The sequence below is a fragment of the Mytilus trossulus genome, chromosome 1 (genome assembly GCF_036588685.1).
Source record: "Mytilus trossulus isolate FHL-02 chromosome 1, PNRI_Mtr1.1.1.hap1, whole genome shotgun sequence".
NCBI classification, from domain to species: domain Eukaryota; kingdom Metazoa; phylum Mollusca; class Bivalvia; order Mytilida; family Mytilidae; genus Mytilus; species Mytilus trossulus.
Window position 1 is genome coordinate 33,801,020 of NC_086373.1, and position 18,157 is coordinate 33,819,176.

An 18,157-nucleotide genomic window follows, 5' to 3' on the forward strand; every position below is an offset into this window, starting at 1 on the left:
CTAGGTAAACGGAAATGCCGAATCGCCCGATTTAGAATCGTTTTTTATGAATGAATGTGATGGAAAATTTTACTCTGAATGAATAACTATTATGAATGAAATGAACTCTTTTGTTTATCTTACCAGATTGACTATAAAATGCTCTTAGCAAGGACAATCTAGTTGAATTAAATAATTATTTAAACAAATATTTAAAATTAAATTGAATATTTGTATGAATCAAATGCGAGTAAAACCTATATGATTTATTTCCCTTTAATTGATAGTCTGTTCTATCGCTACGTTAAATTAAAAAAAAACAATCATAGGAGATGTCTGATTGAAATTGCCGTTACAAAAAAATATTGTTTCGTTTACCGAATTAATGTGCAATTCTATGATTATAGTATTTTATTCTCCAAAACAGAATCTTTTCTTAAATCGAAATTTTACTACAGTATTTCGTTTCATTAAAAAATATTCAGCTTTTACACGTTTCACTGGCTTGTTTGCTATCAACTTATTGATGTTTGAAGTTGAACCGCACACTGATTAGTCGTCGAACCTTCAGCGATCTTTGACAAACTGTCTTTAAAACTATTGCGTTTCTGAAGCCATTTAAAAAAGAAGAAATTCACTTGTGACATTTTAAAACAGCGCAAGATATTGACTAGCCCAATAACTCACAATCCGTCTTCAGTCTGCTATCAACCAACTTGCAAGCTTACGAGTTACGTTCTAGCAAGACTTAGATTTATTAATTATAAGACAAGCTAGTTATATTCAAGAAGAGACTGTCATAAGTAAAAAATCTTAAAAAGATTAAGATTAAACGCAAAGACAAGACACAATCAATTCGTTGCAAGGGAAAAGAAACAGCAAGGCAGTCTTGAGGTCATTGAAGCCTTCTAGTGAAAACTTATGTGGTGTTTTTCTGCTGTAAAGTGTTCCATTCCCTAGTTGATCTTTGAAAGAAGGTGTATCTGTACTGGTCTTTTAGGGTATGATGTTAGTGTATGCAATGACCTCATCTGCATGGTCCGTGAATCGCCAGGTTTGTAGTAATTAGACGTGTCAATGTCTAACAATCTTATCTTTGTATCTTGTAGGCTATGGTGATGCGGTCTATGCACCGGCAATATTTGCAGCGGAACCTTTTATTGGAACCAATAATGTTAGGAAGATAATTTTCGAGAAATAACGTTTGATTAAGAGTCTTTTTGGTGTTTAACGTTTTTTCGTTTCAATAAGTCATATATCTTTTAAAACTCTTAAATGTTCTAGTAATTATGTAATATTTTTGTTGAATGAAAATAACAATATTTAATTTCGTGCGTCAGAAGTGCTTTTTATTTAGCTTCACCTGGATAACTAAAATCAAAATATTTGAACCCGAAGTAAGTATATACATGTAAGCCATAAACGGACGAAGAGATATATGATAAAAAGATGCTTTAAAAGAAAGTTAAAAAACTTTTGTCTGATTTCGTTTCATCGAAATATTTCCAGCTACTGCACGTTTTCACTCGATAGGTTAAAATCAACTCCTTTATGTTTGAAGCTGAACCACTCACAGATCAGTCGTAGGACTTTCAGCGATCTTTAAAAAACTACCTTAAAACTATTACGTTCGACTTCATATAAAAAAATGAATATGTTTCACTTTTGATATTTGAAAACAGCGCAAGATATTGACTAGCCTAGCGAATAACTCACGATCCGTTTTCTGTCTGTCTATCAGTTAACTTGTGAGCTTACGAGTTACGTTCTATTTATCCTGGTTCCCGGTACTACGTTCCAGCTATTAGCTGATAGCTATACACTGTCACGAGGTAATATCTGGAACGTACTACCGGGAACCAGGATAAATAGAACGTAACTCGTATTGGTATATGTGTTACATACTGAATATTGCGATCGGGAACCGGTCTACGTTCTATTCAAATGACCACTATCGTATCACTACTACAAGGTATAACCGATGTATCACCTCTCTTCATGACATACGCATGATCTATATCGTACCATCATTTCAAGATCTTATATATTTCGTACCACCACTTCTTATCTAAATATAATATATATCATACACCTCTACAAGGAATTTTCTATATCGTGTCACCTCTAGAAGATATTATCTATATCTGACGTTACCTCTACAAAGTATCTATATCGCACCACTCCTAAAAGGTAGTCTCTAAAGTATTATCTATAGCGTATCACCTCTACAATGTATTATGATATCATATCACTTCTACACGGCATTATCTATATCGTGTCACCTCTAAAAGATATTATCCATATCTCATTACCTCTACAAAGTATTATTATATCGTTTTACCCCTACAAGGTATTGTATTATCTATAGCGTTTCACGTCTACAGAATATTATCGGTATTGTATCACCTCTACAAGGTATTATCTATATCGTATCACCTGTACAATGTATATTTATCTTTATTCTGCAATTGGGTGTCCTACTATACAGATACAGCCCTACAGATATCGCTATGCTGTATCGGTATACTATACAGATATCGCGTTAAAGCTCAGCCCACTGCCGGACTGAGTATTGTTTGAACCTGTGTGACCTCAGAATATGCATGCTAGTTGCATTCCAAAGACGATGGCAATTGTCGATTTCAAAACTAGAATGCATATGATTGTGTTACAAAATCAACCATGTCAATTTCAGCATGCATGTTTAGTGAATGTTAAGTCTGAAGCGTAGGACAACTCGTACGCTTCTGTTTCAAATTTGACAATGATTTGTTATTTGTTTTTACTGTTGAAATAAGTTGTTATGTTAAAATAGATAATTATTCACATTGAGCGATGTATTATTTTTGACCATTCGAGATTCTTTTTTTGCGAACCCGTCTTCATTGTAATGTGTGATTTTGATATTACTACGCGGGCCTCAGGGGATTACAAATCGAAAATAAATGCTAAATTGTTAGTTTTTGTGTCTTTCAAAACACCAAAAATATACAGAATTAATTGCAGGATAAAGACAATAACTGTTTAGTGTCTTTAAATATCAGCTGTATTTGTACTCGGCTCGAAACAGGTGTAGTAGCTCGATTAAAGCTCGCATACACTTTGTTTCCTAGCCTCGTACAAATACAGCTGATATTTAAAGACACTAAACAGTTATTGTCTATATCTTGTATCACATTTACAAGGTATTATCTATATCGCATTATTTATGGTATCATCTAAATAAAATTTCTCGGTAATTCTTGAAAGAAAGCCATACGTGATTTCGAACTAAAAAAATGTCATGATTCATCCTTTCATCGGTAAGAATTGTACAAATTATATTTATATGGGGGGGGGGGTCATTTATGAATAAATGGATGTTGAGTTTACGTCAATAAGACACAGAACTACATTAAAAAGGTGAACGTAAATTCTTTTACCACAGTCAGGTGTAAATACAATATACCTATCAAGTTCGAGTGTATATTAAAGTATTCTTCGATTGCGCTTATCTTATAACTTTATATGTTGTCTCGTCATTTATAACAGTTATAAACAGTACACTTATAAATGTATATTTTATTTGTCTGTTTGTCTTTTTAATTTTGTTTGCAAGTTTGTCTTTTATTTATATTTGTAAGTTTGTCTTTTTAATTTGTATCCATGGCGTTCGTTGTCAGTTTATTGTCAATCTATGAGTATCTTTTGCCCTTGTTTTATAAAAAAAATATTAAAATGTTTACAATGAGCATACAAAAAAAACCCATTCTTTTGACGAATTTAAAGCTATCAAATGACCTAAATTTCACAAACAGAATCTATAAATATACAAGGAAAATGTGGATTCTTAATAAACCTTAAATGTATACTGACAGGTAAGTGTGATTTAAATACACAAAAAATATGTCAATGTACCCGGAAGTTTAAGTGTGCCAAAATATGAAGACAAATACTGTTCTAGTAGTTATATTTTTGACCGTTTTGTGTAATAATGGGGGAATATATGCCGTTATTCCTATTGGTGAGTAGCGCTATTTTGATCTTGTTGGTTTCTTAACTATCGATGTATGCATCATAATATAATTGATAATAATATGCTTGATGTAACATAAGATTACAACTGTTAACAATTTTATGTAATAAACATAACATTTTAATTTTTTATATAAAGAAAGCAAATAATTTTCATCTACAACAGACATAATCTATATATTTTAACTATATTATAGGAGAATTAGGCTGTAGTTTTGAAACGGACTTTTGTAAATGGAATATAGTATCTTCAACACATTGGGCACGATATCGATATAGACATCCACTAAGTGGAAGCACCGGACCACAAAATGCAAAAGATGGAGGTATTTCATCCTATTTAATTGAAAGGATTAAAGATTTACTGCAGTATAGTACTTTAAAATAAAATGACTTGAAATTGAAAGAAAACTTACTTATTATATTGAAAAAAAAACACAATTACTATAAATCTAGTCGTTTAATTTCTTCGCTGGTTACAAATTGTTAAACAGGTTTTGAAGACAAGACAAGTCATTTTGTTTTATGAAAGCCTTATCACTGGTTACAAGATACACTTGAGAAAGGAATTGGGGAATGTGTCAAAGCGACAACAACCTGACCACAGAGCAGACAACAGCCGAAGGCCACCAATGGGTCTTCAATGTAGTGAGAGACTCCTGCACCCGTAGGTGTCCTTCAGTTGGCCCCTTAAAAATATGTACACTAGTACAGTGATAATGGACGTCGTACTAAACTCCGAATTATACACAAGAAACTAAAATTAAAAATCATAAAAGACTAACAAAGGTCAGAAAAGTCCGAGTCCGTTGTCCGAAGATGAAATAAAATAAAATAAATAAGTTGACAATAGTACATAAATAACAACAGACTACTAGCAGTTAACTGACGTACCAGCTCAAGACCTAAAGTAAACTGATTGAAAGATTATATCTTCATCCTATGAATATCAGGCACAATCCCTCCCGCTAGGGGTTAAGTATCATACTATCATAAAATATATGAGAAGAACATAACCCGTGTCATGCCAACAACTGTTATTTAAACAAATATGTTTAGTTCTGATGCAAAGACCCTACAATTGAATCAATATCAAAGCCAATATATGCAATCTTTAATGACCTGACAACAATATAGTTACTATATCCCTTCTTAATAAGTCCGTTTAGAGGTGAATACCGACATTTTTGTGCTTTGAAAGAATATTACCATACAAGACTGGTACATATCTGATATGCAACATAGTAAAACACGCGTTAATAATAACAGTTACTTATTGTTATAAAGAGTTATGAGAGACTATAAAACATTTCAGAATAATACAAATACAAGTCAAATACCATGACTATTAATATGTTTTGGCTTTAATGAAACTTCATTTATGAATTGGGAAATATATAACACCATGCCGTGTATTGTTTCAAAAAACTAATAAGCAAACAATAAAGTGATACTAGAAAAAAAAACTTTTATTAAAATACTAGAATAGAACTAATTATTAATTTTACGATATTTCAGCTTTTTATATACACACAACTGAAACCAATGATACTGACAATGAAAAAATAGCTAGTTTAGAAAGTGATACATTTAACAAAGCTACTTCAAGTGGTAAAATATGCTTTACATTCTGGTATCATATGCATGGTATACATGTACAGAATCTTACTGTTACTGTTGGAGGTAGAATAGAATTTAATACGTCTGGCAACCAAGGCCAAGAATGGCACTGTGGTGTAATAGATGCAACAGGACTGTCAGGAAAGGTAAAAAGACAATAGATGTAATTTAATTTTACAATACTAGTTCTGCTTTATTTGTTTTAATAATATGTTTTTTTTTGCAAACAGTAGAATACTTTATCAATTTCATTTGTTGAATATACAAGACACTGAATTAGGGTAGTCAAATTTAAATTGCACGCACCCACTTTAACGGTTAAATGATGTAAAAAAAAAACATGTAAAATTCGCCTGTTTTTAGTTTTATTTCTTCCATCTCTGTAACTTCTAGAATAATTTCAAAGGCGGTTTGGGTATAAAGTCTCGTTTGGTTTGTGTAACAGCCTCCTAATTTCATTTGTGTTACCATTAAAACTTACATTATCGTTTAAAGTTTGTTCACATTGTTATATTTGTTATAACTATGGTATTTGTGACAAAGATAGTAATCCAAAGACACAAACTCAAGGCATCTAGAGTAATTAATATACGCACCAAGTAAAAATGGGCATATAGCAAAATTTAACAAGCAATCGAAAATTGTATATCAAGATCAATAACGAAAAAAAACCAACATAAAGGTTTAAATTGCATTAACCCACGTAAACAATGCTGTTCAACTTTGTACTTGTTTGGCTTTACAACTATTTAGATCTGAGGGTCACTGACGAGTCTTATGTAGACGAAACGCGCGTCTGACGTATTAAATTATAATCCTGGTACATTTGATAACTGTTTGACAAAAGATGACTACTGACAAGGTTCCAAAATTTGGACAAGCAAATTTTCAATGAAGTATGTGGTATTCGTGAATGAGATCGTAATCAAAAAACACAAAAACCAACCAAGACATCTAGAGAAATTAACATACACACCAAGCCAAAATTTGTATATAGCCAAATTTAAAAAGCTATCGAAAATTGTATATCTATACCAATAACGAAAAAAAAACGATAAAGGCTTGACAAAATATGACTACAGTGACAAGGTTCCCAAAGTTTGATAGGCAAATGAACATGTTGCTGAGTAAACTTGCTAAGCATATGATTTGATAACTTTACTTATAAAAACCGCAATCAAAAAGGTCTTCTAAAGCTCACATACAGGTTTACAGATACAAGCAGGAAAGGAAAATAATTCGGGAAAATATCTATAGTCTGCTTTGACCAAAAACCTTTAATAATTATGCATTATATATCACAGGTCGTTCACAAGATATTTTTACACCTGCATAAGTTTTTCTCACACATAACAAAACTATGAAATTAATCAAAATATAAGATTCACGGTGTTATTCATACGACAAAAATGCGCCTTAAAGAGGATTTGATATATGGAAAATGAATGATTGTCAATGCGACCAAGGCCTGAGGATGCAAAACTGTAATATGATCTTAAAGTGTGTTTCACTCATTAACAAACCGATCTTCAATTTATGCCCAATGTTTGTACAGAAGTATCTATATGTGAAACATTTTCCTTTGTCTATTACAGATCAAGTTCAATGCGCACAGGACGGATTCCAATTCGCCGTATTCCATAATAGCTCTCGACTATTTTCAGGTTGTAAATAGTGATACATGTAGTCAACAAAGTAAGTTTTATTTGCTAAAGAGTAATTGATTTAAAAGACTAACGGAATAAATCAACACATGTAATTTCACATATACAGAAGTATGCGTTTTAAGGTATGGGCATTTAAGTATGATACTTGCCTATCTATGTTTTGTTTGGTGAAATTTCGTTTGTCTGTTTGTCTTTTTCTTTTATTAAATGACGTTGTCAGTTATTTTCGTCTTATAATTGCGAATGACCCTCTGGCATCTTTCGCATCTCTTTGTGAGATAAGTTTTTGAGTAATACGGCACTTGTATTTAAAAAAAAACATTGCTGTTGTTTTGTTGCTGTTTTATGGACTTAGATATCTACAACTGTATCACAGATGCATGATATATTAGGCATGAAGATGGAATTGTTTGCAGTTTATCTAAATATCTGTCGTAAAACATCGTAAGTTGCAGTCACAGAAATTATTATTGACGTCTAAACAAGTGACAACTCTTCGACAGATCAATCCATTTGATCACCAATGAAAGCAATACACGGATAAACACACTTACCATATTCATAAGTACTCTAAATATCAACATAACAATATTAAATCTGCAATTTGCAGAGGAAATTTTTGTTCTTCCCATGCCGGAATTCGAACTCATGCTGTTCGGATATCGTGACAAAACCGCCTGCACTGTGTCCAGCTCTTTAAACAATCGGTCATCTATTTAAAGCTTCGGTGGCCTAGTTGTACATTTCTTCGTCCGTTTAATTTACAGCTGTTACATAGAACATGAATTATTAGGTATCAGGCATGTAGTTGGAATTGATTACTATAAAGGATAGTTAGATGCAGTCACAGAAATAATTATAAGTACGTCGAAGCAAATTACAACTCTACAACAGATCCATTCATTGGATCAACAGTGAAAATTGAAATAAAAAAAAAAAAAAAATGCTGAATTCCGATGAAAAGTTAAAACGGAAAGTCCCTAATCAAATGGAAAAATCAAATGACAAAACACATCAAGCGAATAGACAGCAATTGCTATATTCCTGACTTGGTGCAGGCATTTTCGAATGAAGAAAATGGGGATCTTGTTTTTAAAGCGTTAAACCTCTCACTTGTATACCAGTCGCATCAAATTCCATAATATATACAACGATGCGTGACCAAAACAGACATGAACATGATACACAACTAAAGACACATATCATATTTATAATTTCTCTAAATATCAAAACACCAATGTTAAATCGACTAATTTGCGAAGGAAATGTTTTGTTCTTCCATCGCTTGGATTCGAATACATCCTATTGAGATATCGGGCCCGTGACCTAGTGGTTTCTTTCCTCGTCAGAAGAATCTCTAGTTGTAACACAGTGAATGATTATGATTAATGGCGTAGGAGCTGACTAAAATGAGTATGGAAGCAAACATTAGAAGAACAAGTTTTATAGTGTAGGAGTTATGTCCTTTTCATTTTAGGTACCAATATACCGATGTACCAAATAGTCAGGTTACTTTATTTATACTGATTTAACTTTATGTAATAAAAAAATAGGTGAAAGTGATGTTGTTTCAACAACGTGGTGGGATGAGCGGTTTGATATCTTTTTCAGACTGTGAAAGCTTAGAGGCCTCAAGTAGTATAATACCTGGAACAACCAGTCTTGCATCAATAACATCTTCAACAACAGAAAAGGTCTCAACTCAGATAACTCCTTCAGGAGGTGTCATAGGTATGTTTTAAATTCACCATTTAAAAAATTGTAAATTTTATTCATATATTGCGCTAAGTTAATTATAGTAGATCGTAGTTTTTTGCAACGATGGAATATATATGAATTTAAATTTTGAAGCTGTGGTTGATTTCCATAAATGGACAGCTAGTATTCTATTAACTAACTATACAACTAAAACATCCTCAGTGTTAAATAAAAGGGCAAAAAGTGAGTCTACAAAATTATTGAATCTTACTTTTTTTTAAATATCAGTTAAAACAATTTGTTCATGTTTACATTAAAAGAAAATTGTTCGCCTCTTTATCTAACAAAATTGTAAAATAAAGTAGAACATTTTTCCTCTGCTGTTATCTGCGGCGTTAAAATTATAACAAGAGATATTTACTGTAAAGAAAAAAAAAATCAGTCATGATCCAATAAAAAATAAGGTCTCATTAAATAGATTTTGCGCACAGTTTAGATATATTTTCGACCAATTGATTGCATTTATTTTCTAAGTATAATGTGAACCACTTTAAAGACTATATATGTTTGCATCCTTTGTATTGTAATGTATAAATTACTCCATAATGTAACTAATCTGTCTCGTGAAATGTCCAAGATGGCGTTGTACCAGTCTTAAACTGATGGTTGCACATATACCTTAAATCTTTATTTTATACATAGAAATATTGCCTATAGCGATTGGTGTTCCTTGTGGTGTATTAATTGTGGGAGCTATAATAGTAGGTGTCTGCATACATAAAAGGTAAGATAAGCTTTATTGAAGTATACTTACAAAACAGTTTAAACATTATGCGGAAACAGTTATCGTTAAGGTCTGTTTTTGTTTATCGCAAAACTATTTTTGTGTTGCACTAAGAAATAGCAAATAACTACAAAAATGAAAAGAAACATAATCTTTCTAAACAATATTGGAACGAGCATGTAACTTTGGTTTACTATTTCACAATACTTTCTAATAAACAAACAAACATGCAAGCATAGTGACATATACATGTAGAATGCAACTTCATATATGTACATCCAGTTACACAAACTTATCGATATATCATGTATTTGTCAATTTTCCTTTAATGCATCACAGAAGATATGTCTATTAGACAACAACCGAACCAAACACATCACACAATCCATTCAAAGTGCGACCATTACCAGTCTTGAACAATATGTATGTGTTTACACATTATGCCGGGTCTTATTGTAAGGAGCTAAAATGATATGGGAATAATTAAAAACAGAAAACACCTTATTTGACCAGATAAAACCTTTGCCTTTATGACCTTGACACCGATATTGTAGTATGTGACGACATTTTTTTTATCTGCATGGTGCGTTATTTGAGCTTGATTTCTTTAACTGCAAGTCTCCTGTAAAACTATTCCAATCATTTTAGTTTATATTTGTGTTTTTGGTATCTATTGTACCGTGTACAGTATATTCTTTTATATGTAGATTTCCACTGATGTTCTTTCCTGTGTGGAATTTTAGTTTTATATGAAAACGAATTTGTTCTTCTGGTATGTTGAACAATCTTTCTGGATGGAAATATTTATAAAAAGGTGTTGTGGCCGAAATATAATTTAATTTTTTAAATCAAAATTAGATACACCACTGATTTGTTGATTCACAAATGTCCGTAAAGTTTTAAATCAATTGCTTCACTTTTTTCATTTCTTGTGTTTGACGGAATTACGGTGACCTGTTCTTGTTTACATCCACGTCTTTTAATCTTTCTTGACAATCGTACCAGATTTCACATTAACCCATCTCGTTGTCATTTATAAATATAGCACGTGATAAACAAAATATATATACACAGCTACTCTTGCATAGGTACTATTTCTGTACTAAAAATATCAAGTACTGGATATTTAATTATTTGTAGTATTTCTTTATTTTAAAATTATTGTAATATTTAGGTACTTGTATTTTACAGTACTTGATTTGTACAAAATATTTTTGTACAGAAATATTACAATATTCCATGTTTGAAAATCATAACTTTAAGAGATTTGAAATAGAAAAATCTTTCATATATGCTGAATATGTAACGGTCGTAACCAAAAATCTGTAGTCCTTAAATTTCAAGTACAAATAAAGTACTGTAAAATACAGGTACCTTAATGTTACAATAATTTTGAATTAACAGAATAGTACTAAATATTAAAAGTAAATTTCCAGAACTACATATTTTTAGTACAGAAATAGTATATATGCAAAAGTAGCTGTGTATGTAATACCAAATGTATAATATTACAGAAAAAAATCAAGGGAGCTTATAGACATGAGAAGGACAATTGGTTCTATTAATCCGTATGACACTACACCAAGACAGTCGGCAGGTGTAATTTCAGGTATTTACGACGATGAAGAAATATATAATGAGCTGAACGAAGACGAAATGGAAGGCACTGATAATGGTGGTTACTTAGACGCAGTTCCGCCAAGCTATGATGAAATAGGAAATGTCGAAGTACGACAAAACGGAAATGTTGGATACATCAACCATAAATCAGAAAGACCACCAAGTGAGGACTATTTAACACCTATATCAGCCCAAAATAATCAACCAAATAGACCAGACAATGACTATTCACATTCAGGATCTGTCCCGAATGGACGACCACAAAGTGACGATTACCTTAAACCGGGAGAGTTCCTAAAAGATGATGTTAATCTGTAAACATAAACGTAGAATTATTATCCTTATTTATGTTTGAAATTTTTATTTAGAAATTAAATGTGTATCTGGTGGTTTATTTTTCAAATAGATTTCATTTTTTCGTTTCATCAGTTTATGTGAAGCTTTTCTTTCTGACCATTTGATATTCGTAGGATAATGATGATGTTTTGCGGATTCACTTCATTTTCAAATTCGTAGTTTTCACTTTTGTACACAACTGCTATTTGCTTTATTAGTCAAAGAATTTTATCATCCCGTGTTTTCCAGTTCTTACACACCAGAATTTTGCTTTCAAAACCTTCCTACAACCATCCTACCATCACCCGAAATCAAATGGTCGTCCACTCATTTGTAAGGGGGAAGTATTAACTCAAATATTGTGGCAAAATACACGCTGATCTTACTTCTTTAGACCCAGCTACACAAAGTGTGTTGTGAAAACATGTTTATTGATATACTCATCATTGATACCAGGGCTATAACAGATTACTAGTATATAGTGTTTTTGATTTTCAAGTTCTTTGTATACGAACATTTTTGATGAAACAGATGTACCCTGCACCTTGTTATGCAGAATATATTGTTTTTCGTCGTTTGAATAGAAAAAGTTAAAAAGAAATCTCATATCTTGTGTGTTTTCATGAATATTATTTTTTTCAAACTTAGAAACACCATATCACATTTTTAAAATTAAATACGTGTTTTATAAGACAACAAATATTCAAGCTTTTTTTTGGAAAACTAATCGTTGTTGATATTGGCAGTATTAGATCACCCTTAATGAATTTGGCTATTATTTTAAGTTATTTTTTAAAGTTTCATAGCCCTTCAAATGTTTTAGCATAGGCTTTTAAATATTGGCATCGAGGGTTCCTGGTGAAGGGTAATCAAGAAAAGCACGGTGGTCGCAAGAAATTTGATTATAAAGTGTATTCTTTCTTTCTAAAGCGAAATAGGCCGCACACAAAAAAGCATAAACACAAAAAAGGACATAATCAAAACTGCTTAAAGATTAATTCTATAAAAAGAAGGCAATAGTAATTTACCGAATTTCAAATCTCGTAAAATGAAAAAAAAATACGGTAACTAACAAAAAATGGATGAACGCATGGATTTAATACATTACCAATGCAAAGGTACTAGGGTTTAATTTGCTATTTTAAGCCAGAAGCACGTTTCGTCTACATACACATCTTTCAATAACGCAAGAATCAAAACAGTGGGAGACGAAAATGAAATTAGACGTTCAAGATGATTAAAATTCGTAAATATGTATTATAAAGATGTGCTTGATAAGGCTAATGTAATGGAAACCATATCTTAGGATAGAAAACCTAAGCTTTTCGTAGTGACTGCTGTATCCCAATATGTGACATTTGAGCAAGGTATATATAAAACATTCAATAAATGGTGTGATAGATGTTAAACGAATGTTTCACCCTGAAATGTTACTTGGGAAATTGATATTGATCGTATTGAACGAATCACATCGTTTAATAAAACTACATGTATTGTTTTTTTATTTTTAGATATGAAAGGGCAGTATTTGATTTTCCCATTGCTAATTTTCTTTTTAGTTATGCAGAAAAGCTTAAAAAATAACAACTATTTTGATTTCTTTTAATGTATACCTTGAAAGAAATCTGCCGAAACAAGGGTTCTTTGAGGTAAAATGTAAAATTGTTTTAAAAAACGCCAACATATTTGGTTGATAGCTTTGGAAATTATTAGTTAATTGACTACTGATATGTTATATGTTATATTCATAGCAACCGTTATTCCGTATTTCTTTCCTCTTCCATAGCTTCAACTAAATGCTATTCATTTGAATCTTCCTGTTTCTTCCATCCATTTGTTTTTATGATAATTTGCTTGTGTGAATTTATCCAATTAACAAATAAAAATCAACAAGAATACTAAACTACAAGGAAAATTGAAAACGGACAGTCCCGAATGAAATAAAAATTTCAAAAGCTCAAACATATCAAACGAATGGATAATAACTCTCATATTTCTGACTTGATACAGGCTTTTTCTTATGTAGAAAATGGTGGACTAAACCTGGTTTTATAGAGAGCTACTAATTACCATTACAATCATGGTAAAGTAATATAGCAATATACTTTTATTATATATTCTCCCTGGGTATACTATGGATACTTAATACAATGTTGCACACTAAGTAAATTGTTAACAGCAGTAGATTGCAATAAAATATATTAGAGTCAAGATAAAAAAAAAAGATTATGACATATTTTTCAACAACATGCCGGCTACACAATAAATGATGAAATGCAATTCTATTTTGTGTATTATAGTAAATCAAACAGTGACATACGCGTATTACAGATTCTTAACCATACATACAAAGAATATATACTTATAATAAAATTTATATCGGCTATAAAAAAAAACTAGGTATCTGGTTACATTTTCTAAGTACTGCAGGGTTAACACATGTCTGTTTAAAAGTAGAGTATCAATGAATGGCTGAATGGTTTTAAAACGTGTCTCATTTAAAACCTAGGTACCTGACGTGCTATTACAAAGAAATTATGTTAAATGTCTATGTATAATATGTCTACAGAGGTCATTTTACCAAAAAAAATTAAGAGGGTATTTAGACCGACATCACGCTAACATTACGATTTTTTCTACGTTGTGTGGTTTTTTTCCCCCACATAGAACAACACGCGGATTGAAATATACCGCATATATAGGTGTCCCTATGACTATTTACATGATCAAATCAAAAATTGATTGATCAACACGTACCTTATATATATTTTTTAAGCTAACTATTGATTTGACATTGGAGATTTGATAATTTTAACGTGTTCTCCAATTTGAGTTCCTTTCTATAAAAATGTCTTTATTTTGCAATAACTTTAAACCGAATAATTTCAGAAAATAAAACAAAGAATGCATATGTATTTTTGTTTTACTTTCATTTAGTTCAACTTCCCCAAGAGTTGTATACTTAATTTTAATAAAATCTGTTACATAGCATATTTACTGTAAAGATGTGACGAAGCAGGCGATACGATAGACAGTGAAATTGACATTCTATTTAATATATTGCAGTATTCAAGCAATGATATAAACCTTATATACATTAATATTATTAATTCGTATATTTTAACAAATTTTATTCGTTTAGGGATAGTCACATGTTAAACTATATTTTCGAAGGTAGAGAGAAAACGGCGGATTGCAAAAAATCATATTGCACAAAGCATATTGCACGGTTATTTTTAGAATATTTAAAAACCTATTTACTTTGTGACGTCATGTAATGAACTTCAGGATATCGGTCAACGTTTTGAAACAAATGACATCTGTGATCGATGATTTAACGAAAAAAATCTTCAAATACATGCATAAGATGTCAAACAAACAAAAAAATAAAAATAAAAAACAACTTATATGTGTTGTTATTGTCAAGGAGACAATATGCTATTTCTCAAACAAAATCAAATGACGATTTTGATTCAAATATGCATATTGATAACGGTCTGAAATTAATAATATAACAAATATAGCCTTTGTATGAGGTCAATACAGGATATATCGACCCAAAGAAGTATATCGACCTCGGACTTCGTCCTCAGTCAATATACCTCTTTCAGGTCGATATATATATATTCTACCACTGCATCAAGTGTTTTACGATATTTATTTACTCGAGACCGTTAAATTTTCAAATTCAAAATATTTAAAATTTAATTGTCGAGAGTGGATAAATATCGTATTACACGAGATTTGGTGGTGGAATCTGTTTCTCTCATGATTTTCTAACATGCATTATGCAGGCTAACTTATTCATTCTTTTCGAATGATCTGCAAAAAGATGTGTTCTTTCTATGTGACGTCATCAGGCATGGTCGCCTTTTGTATGCTGTCACAATAGGAATTTCAGAGGAAAGCAAAAACATTCGACATCAAAATTGGATTTTAACCAATGAAGTACAGAGATCAAACGAACCACACGTTAATTAAATTTTTATTAGACAATGGGTGCAGAAAAGGATAAATTGACGAAGAATTAGAGAAATCCCTGTATCGACCTCATACAAAGGCTATATTTGTATATTATCAACCATAACGCATATAACATGATGTAATTTATGTCAGCTATCAAAACTTAGGTATTTCATTACATTTTCTAGGTACTGTAGGTTATCGCATTTCTTTGTAAGAGAGGAGATGAATTGTTATTCAAGAGGCAATCGAAAATCTGAAGTCTTTATTTGGTCCCTGTAATTCTATACCTTTCACCTTATCCTATGTTTATTATTTAATGGTAACTGATATCATTCAACAAGCGAATTGTTTTAAATTTACTTGTATAAAGTATTTAATAGGTCATTTTACAACAAATATAAAAGTGTTTATTTTAATGAAAATGGAATGTTGAAATCATTTCTGATTTGAATACAGTAATAATATAGCGTAACATTATAAATTATAACGCAAGTAGTAATTATTATGATTACAAATAGTTTTAATGCACTTTCGTATTTCTTTAGTAAAAATATACATGTTGATAAGTTTCATAACAAAAATTAGCCATAGCTGCCAAATTTTTTACAACAACATTGACCGAGTGAAATAAAATTTTAACGTTAATACGAAATGGATGTGTAAAAAATGACAAAAACGGGAACAAAAGATGGGGTTTATGATATCAACATGCACTAGTTCAAGAATTGAATTAACAATTTAAAGCTACAGTAGTTTTCCGATGTGTTATTCTCGTCAATTGATTAAAAAAAACACCAAAAAAATGCTAAGCAAGGATACAAATAGTTATCAAAGGAACCAGACTTTTAATTTGATACTAAAGACGCTCGTTTCGTCTACTTAAGACTAATCAGTGACGCTCAGATTAAAATAGTTAAAGAGCCAAATAAGTGTGAAGTTGGAGAGCATTGAGTACCCCAAATTCCAAAACAATGGCCAAATACGGCGAAAGTAGTCTTTTCCTGAGATAGGAAAATCCTTAGTATTTCGGATAAGGTCAAACGTTTGCAAACAGTTAATTTATAGGAATGACTTTATATTTTATGTTCATGTCAACACCGAAGTGCTGACTACTGGGATGGTGATACCCTCGTGGACGAAACATTCACTAGCATTACCATCGACCGACGAAACATTCACTAGCATTACCATCGACCGACGAAACATTCACTAGCATTACCATCGACCGAGTGGTGAAAATAGTTATCAAAGGTATAGTTAATTTATAAAAATTAGTATATAATTGATATTCATGACAGTTAGAAAGCCAAATAAAAATTAACAAACATAGATCAGGAAAGCGTAAAATCTTTCAAAACCATGTAAAACTATAAAAAAAAAACGGATTTTTTTTTTATACTATGTTGTCGTTGGGTTTTTTTGGGGGGCGAGGCTCTCTAGATAAAACGTATCACTTCAGTTCCGCGAATATGGGACTGGCGTATAAGGATATAAAAATCCCTGAACACATCATTGTTCAACATCTTCTTTGGTGTGTAAAATGAAATATGCACACATGCTCAAACATATTACTTGGCTGCATAACTCGAGTAATGGTACAGGTAAAATGTTCAATTTCAATGATTATACTATAGATACTAACTTACCTTTTCTTATAATTAATTTTTATTTATGTTTGTGTTATGCCACTAATATTTCAACCAATGAAACAAAAGATGAATCGTATTTCGCATCTACAAAAACATATATAAGAAGTGAACGATTGATACCTGTACATGCATTTAGTGACTTCATGACCCATGAGTTGAATATACATATTTGATTCCTTTTTGCCACTGCCAATTTTCACACGGAAATTTAAGAAAGCTCACATTCAGGGCAGTAATAATTCATATCGATGTTTTGTGATGCATATGTATGTACAATAGTTTCACAAATATGTCAATGCGTAAACTGTGTATGAAGTATGAAATAAGATCTTTTGATATTTATTTTAAATTTAAACGTGATAAAAACTTGCGGTAATATGAACTGATAACACTAAAAAATTAATATGCATAAAATCCCACGGAATGTCCTGATAGTTGCGATATTATAGAGAAAAAAACCTCCTACATTTCCCCCAAAATGGACATTTTTTAACGTTTGTACGTTCGTTCGTTCGTTCGTTCGTCTGTCCTGCTTCAGGTTTAAGTTTTTAGTCAAGGTAGTTTTGAAGAAGTTGAAGTCCAATCAAATTGAAGCAGAATACACATGTTCCCTATGATATGATCTTTCTAATTTTAATGCCAAAATTAAATTATTAACCTCAATTTTACGGTCCACTAATCATAGAAAACGATAGTGCGAGTCGGGCATCCGTATACGATGGACACATTCTTGTTTCTAAATAGTTTTGATTTTAGAGTATGCAAACACCGACTGAATAATTGACCACGGTATTTGTCTTTATGAACCACGCCTCTCATACAAA

At 31.4% G+C, this 18,157-nt stretch overlaps 1 protein-coding gene across 1 annotated transcript; it reads left to right on the plus strand.

Moving 5' to 3' along the window:
- The first annotated feature begins 3,876 nt into the window (after window positions 1-3,876).
- On the plus strand, window positions 3,877-12,256 carry LOC134707578 (neuropilin-1-like). Its single transcript, XM_063567483.1, has 7 exons — window positions 3,877-3,982; window positions 4,191-4,319; window positions 5,512-5,759; window positions 7,209-7,308; window positions 8,892-9,011; window positions 9,681-9,762; window positions 11,277-12,256. The coding sequence occupies exons 1-7, from the start codon at window positions 3,901-3,903 to the stop codon at window positions 11,698-11,700; spliced, it is 1,185 nt and encodes a 394-aa protein (XP_063423553.1). The 5' UTR covers window positions 3,877-3,900; the 3' UTR covers window positions 11,701-12,256.
- The last annotated feature ends 5,901 nt before the right edge of the window (window positions 12,257-18,157 follow it).

Bases quoted from the DNA above. Each gene is read 5' to 3' on its own strand.
- LOC134707578 (XM_063567483.1), top strand. From the start codon at position 3,901: ATGAAGACAAATACTGTTCTAGTAGTTATATTTTTGACCGTTTTGTGT. The intron at 4,320-5,511 runs GTATTTCATCCT...ACGATATTTCAG, and splicing joins ACAAAATGCAAAAGATGGAG to CTTTTTATATACACACAACT. The intron at 9,012-9,680 runs GTATGTTTTAAA...TTTTATACATAG, and splicing joins TCCTTCAGGAGGTGTCATAG to AAATATTGCCTATAGCGATT.